Source organism: Manihot esculenta, chromosome 3, assembly GCF_001659605.2.
Source record: "Manihot esculenta cultivar AM560-2 chromosome 3, M.esculenta_v8, whole genome shotgun sequence".
Classification (NCBI taxonomy): Eukaryota; Viridiplantae; Streptophyta; class Magnoliopsida; order Malpighiales; family Euphorbiaceae; genus Manihot; species Manihot esculenta.
Genome location: NC_035163.2, coordinates 23,093,903 through 23,099,003, shown reverse-complemented (window position 1 = coordinate 23,099,003; position 5,101 = coordinate 23,093,903). Strand labels below are relative to the sequence as shown.

General features: G+C 38.3%; 1 protein-coding gene across 1 annotated transcript; it reads left to right on the top strand.

The window, feature by feature from the left end:
* The first annotated feature begins 790 nt into the window (after positions 1–790).
* On the top strand, positions 791–2,278 carry LOC110611590. Its single transcript, XM_021751981.2, has 2 exons — positions 791–936; positions 1,509–2,278. The coding sequence occupies exon 2, from the start codon at positions 1,510–1,512 to the stop codon at positions 2,266–2,268; it is 759 nt and encodes a 252-aa protein (XP_021607673.1). The 5' UTR covers positions 791–936; position 1,509; the 3' UTR covers positions 2,269–2,278.
* The last annotated feature ends 2,823 nt before the right edge of the window (positions 2,279–5,101 follow it).

Sequence of the window (5,101 nt, the reverse complement as noted above, 5' to 3'; positions counted from 1 at the left end):
GCCGTTCGGGTTAACCAATGCCCCTGCAGTATTTATGGACCTCATGAACAAAGTTTTCAGTCAGTATCTGGATCACTTTGTTATTGTCTTCATAGATGATATCTTAGTGTATTCCAGGAATGCAGAGGAGCATGCCCATCATCTGAGGTTAGTCTTGCAGACCTTGAGGGAACACGGCTTACATGCCAAGTTCTCCAAGTGTGAGTTCTGGTTGATGAGCATTTCTTTCTTGGGGCATGTTGTATCAGAAAATGGAATAGAAGTGGACCCCAAGAAGGTATGTAACACCTAAAATAAAAATAATATATATATATATATAATTCAAAGTCTGGCCCTAGTGAATTTGGTGGGTATTGTGAGTTAGTTTAAGGGTGTGGCATGCCATATATAGATCTTGCAGTACTGCACTACAGTTACACTGCACTACAGTTACACTGATTCTTGGGATACAATGAGGTATCCTACAATTATAGAATCGGCTTTTGAGCCATACAGTTATTTGGCACCTTGTGCCCTACAGTTACAGTTTCCTTAACTGACTTGACAGTCCCATTTAAATTTATAGGGGCCAACGGAAATATAATAAATAATTAACAGTATTCAGAGAAAATAAAATTTTTTTTACATGATGAAGGAAGGAAAAAAAAAACAAGGATTATGAAACTAAAACATGTATATATATTTGTGAATGAATAATATGATTTGGATTATTCAAAGTATTTGTTATCTAGTTATTTATTAATTGTTTGAATTACTGTTATTACATGAATTTTGATTTAAATGTTTTATTGATAAAAAAAAAAAGAGGTTGAGCACCACTAAGCAATTTGCTTAACGCGTAGGAATTTGTTTTTCCTCGCGCAGGCTGTAGATTCAAGAAACAGTAGAGCAAGATCTGCATCAATCCAGTCAGAGTTACATCATTATTGATCTTGGGTATATTTTGTAAATTTTATATGAATTTGAGTTTAGAAATATGGCATGTACATAAAGATTTAGAGATAAATGTGTATATGGTTTGAATTAGATGTATTTGAATATTTTAATGTTGATGTAAATATTGGTTATTAGTATACGTTTTTGTGTTGAGATTAATGAGATGGTTTATGAAGTGTTTGCTCTGGATTGAAATTGTGTTGATGTTGAGAGGAGTTTGGGGGTTAAGGTTAAAATTGATAGAAGTGTGATATTACTAGTCACAGGTGGAATTAAGTCCATATTTTAGAGGAAACTCTGCCGAATTTTTTGGTTAAAAAAAAAAACCATGATTTACATGATATAAAATAAAGGACAAATAAGAGAATTGTTACAGAATGTAATATCTCCGGCTCAGTTAATTAAATAACCGGGTAGGGGGTGTTACATTTAGTGGTATCAGAGCCTGGTTTAGTCGACTCTAGGCAATATGTGGATAGACAGGTATAGGGATATGTACATGCCATATATCTTAAAGATATGATGTAACTCTGATGCAGATCTATTTTTTTTTATGAATTTTAATATTATAGGATGTCTGAAGAACACAGAGAACTTCAAGTCGGAGAAGAAGTAGAAAGTCATGTACCGACTGAGGCCACTGGTCATGCACCGCCACAGGCTCCTCCTGGTGCTAGAAGGCCAGAGCAGGAGGTCTTATTACAGCAATTAACAGAGATTTTCAGGCAGGTGGCCGGAGTAGCTCAGCCAACTATAGTTCCTCCACCAGCACCCGCACCAGCACCAGCCAGGCCGCCTGTTGATAAACTGAGAAAGTATGGTGCCACAGAATTCAAAGGACGAAAGGAAGATGATGCATCCACAGCAGAATATTGGTTGCAAAGTACGGACAGGGTGCTTCAGCAGCTACAGTGTTCTCCAGAAGATAGTCTGGTATGTGCAGTGTCACTACTGAAAGAAGAAGCCTATCAATGGTGGGATACTGTGGCCCAGATAGTGCAACCAATGCAGAGGACATGGGAGTTCTTCTTGAAGGAGTTCAAAAAGAGATATGTAGGTGACATATATTTGGAGGAGAGAAAAAGGGAGTTTATCTATTTGAGGCAGGGACGGATGACAGTAGCTGAGTATGAAAGGGAGTTTATTAGATTGAGCAGATATGCCAAGGAGATGATTCCTACAGAGGAGGCAAAATGTAAAAGATTTGAGCAAGGGTTAAACACAGAGATCAAGATGCTTCTAGTTGCTCTTCAGATTAGAGATTTTTCAGCACTGGTGAATGCAGCTTTAAATGTAGAGAAAGTGAGGGAAGAAGATCAAAGTAGAAGATAGAGGAGTCAGCAAAAAAGGACTCATAGTCAGAATCAGAGTCAAGAACAGATGACAGCTTCGCAGGGCTCTAGTAAGAGACAGAAGAGTTTTCAACCTGCTAGATCAAGCCAGTCTCAAAGGCAAGGCCAAAAATCAGCTCAGAGTTTAGCAAGTGGGTCTGTTCAACAGACTGCTTCTGTGGCCAGTTCAGGAGGCTCAGGAAGAAGTCTTCCACCAAAATGTGATCACTGCAGAAGGAGACATACTGGTACTTGCAGATTGCTGACAGGAGCTTGTTTCATATGTGGCTCTATGGATCACATTATGAGGGATTGTCCTAAGAAGCAGACAGCCTCAGCACCAGTAACAGAAAGAACTGCATCAGTAACTCAAAATACCAGAAGCAAAGGTAGAAGTGAGCCGACAGGTACCTCTAGTCAAAGAGTTTCAGAGACTGTGGATAGACCGGAATCTAGAGCACCTGCCAGAGCCTATGCCATCAAAGCGAGAGAGGATCAGGATTCCCCAGATGTTATCATGGGTACATTTTCTATCTTTGGCCAGTCTGTTCATGCTTTAATAGATCCTGGTTCCACACACTCCTATATTTGGATGCCTATCACAACTAAAGAAGAACTACAAGCAGACATTCTAGACCAGGATATAATAGTAACTAATCCTCTTGGCCACAGTGTAGTTGTCAGTAAAGTATTTAAAGATTGCCCCATCTTGATTCACGGTCACATTTTTCATAGAGATTTGATTGAATTACCTTTTCGAGAGTTTGATGTGATTCTAGGAATGGATTGGTTGTTTAGACACCAAGTTATAGTTGACTGTAGAAAGAAGAGAATCACGCTAAAGACACCAGTAGATGAAGAAGTAGTAGTTGTGGGCGAGAGATCAGATTTTCTCTCCAATGTTATTTCTGCTACTGCAGCCAGAAGAATGATAAGAAAGGGGTGTGAGGCATACTTAGCCTGTGTTTTGGAGGCTAAGAAGGAGAAACCTATTGTGCAAGATATACCTACTGTTTGTGACTTCTTTGACGTCTTCCCAGATGAATTACCAGGATTACCTCCAGAAAGAGAAGTAGAATTTGCCATAGAAGTTGTACCAGGTACTACACCCATATCAATTACTCCCTATAGGATGGCTCCCACAGAATTAAAAGAATTGAAGGTGCAGCTACAAGAATTACTTGATAAGGGTTTCATTCGCCCTAGTATCTCTCCCTGGGGTGCACCAGTGCTATTTGTTAAGAAGAAGGATGGTTCACTGAGATTGTGCGTGGACTACAGACAACTTAACAAGGTGACTATCAAGAATAAATATCCACTGCCTCGTATAGATGATTTGTTTGATCAGCTAAAGGGAGCGGGTGTCTTTTCTAAAATTGACCTGAGATCAGGTTATTATCAGCTCAGAGTAAAGGATGCAGATATTCCAAAGACTGCGTTCAGGACCCGATATGGGCATTATGAATTCCTTGTCATGCCATTCGGATTGACTAATGCTCCAGCTGCATTTATGGACTTGATGAACCGTATCTTTCACCCTTTCTTGGATCAGTTTGTTGTTGTGTTCATAGATGACATTCTTGTCTATTCAAAAACAAAAGAAGAGCATGATAGGCACTTGAGGATGGTGTCACAAACGTTGAGGGAGAAACAGCTTTATGCTAAATTCAGCAAATGTAAATTTTGGCTGAATGAAATATCTTTTCTGGGACATGTAGTATCTGCAGAAGGCATAATGGTCGATCCCAAAAAGATAGAGACTATTCTTGCATGGAAGCCACCCAAGAACATTACTGAAGTCATAAGTTTTTTGGGGTTGGCTGGTTATTACAGAAGGTTTGTGAAAGGATTCTCTCAAATAGCTGCTCCACTGACAAGGTTATTGCAGAGAAATGTCAAGTTCGAATGGAGTGACAAGTGTCAGGCCAGTTTTGATCGATTAAAGGCTATGCTCACAGAGGCACCTGTTCTTGCACAACCAGTGTCGGGTAAGGACTTTGTGATTTATAGTGATGCCTCTCACAATGGACTTGGTTGCGTGTTGATGCAAGATGGAAAAGTTGTTGCTTATGCTTCCAGGCAATTAAAGTCACATGAAAGAAACTATCCCACGCATGATTTAGAATTAGCAGCCATAGTCTTTGCATTAAAGATCTGGAGGCATTACTTATATGGTGAAAAGTGTTATATTTATACGGATCATAAAAGCCTAAAGTACTTGCCAACTCAAAAAGAGTTAAATTTGAGACAAAGGAGATGGATGGAGCTGTTAAAAGACTACGATTGTATTATTGACTACCACCCTGGCAAGGCAAATGTGGTGGCAGATGCTCTTAGCAGAAAATATTTGCTTTCACTCAAAGCTATGAATGATCACTTGACATTGACTAGAGATGGAGCTGTTATTGCAGAATTGAAAGTTAGGCCCAGTTGGCTTCAACAAGTCCAGGAAGCTCAGAAGGAAGATAAAGATATTGCAGCGAAGGTAAGACAAATACAGGAAGGGAAGGATAATGGGTTTGAAATTAAAGCTGATGGTTGCTTATATTACCAAAACAGAATATGTGTGCCAGACATAACTGAGTTAAAGAAGAGTATACTTGAAGAGGCTCATAGTAGTCCCTATGTTTATTATATATATATATATATATATATATATATAATAAACATAAATAAATAAATAATAAATAAAAAGAAGAAGAATAAAAAAAAAAGAAAAAGAGAAGAGAAAAAAAGAAAAGATAAATTAAATTTTAATGTAAGCCAAGTGGCACAATCAAATAAAAAAGAAAAATAAAAGAAAAAGAGAAAAAGAAAAGAAGAAGAATAAAAAG

Bases quoted from the DNA above. Each gene is read 5' to 3' on its own strand.
- LOC110611590 (XM_021751981.2), top strand. From the start codon at position 1,510: ATGTCTGAAGAACACAGAGAACTTCAAGTCGGAGAAGAAGTAGAAAGT.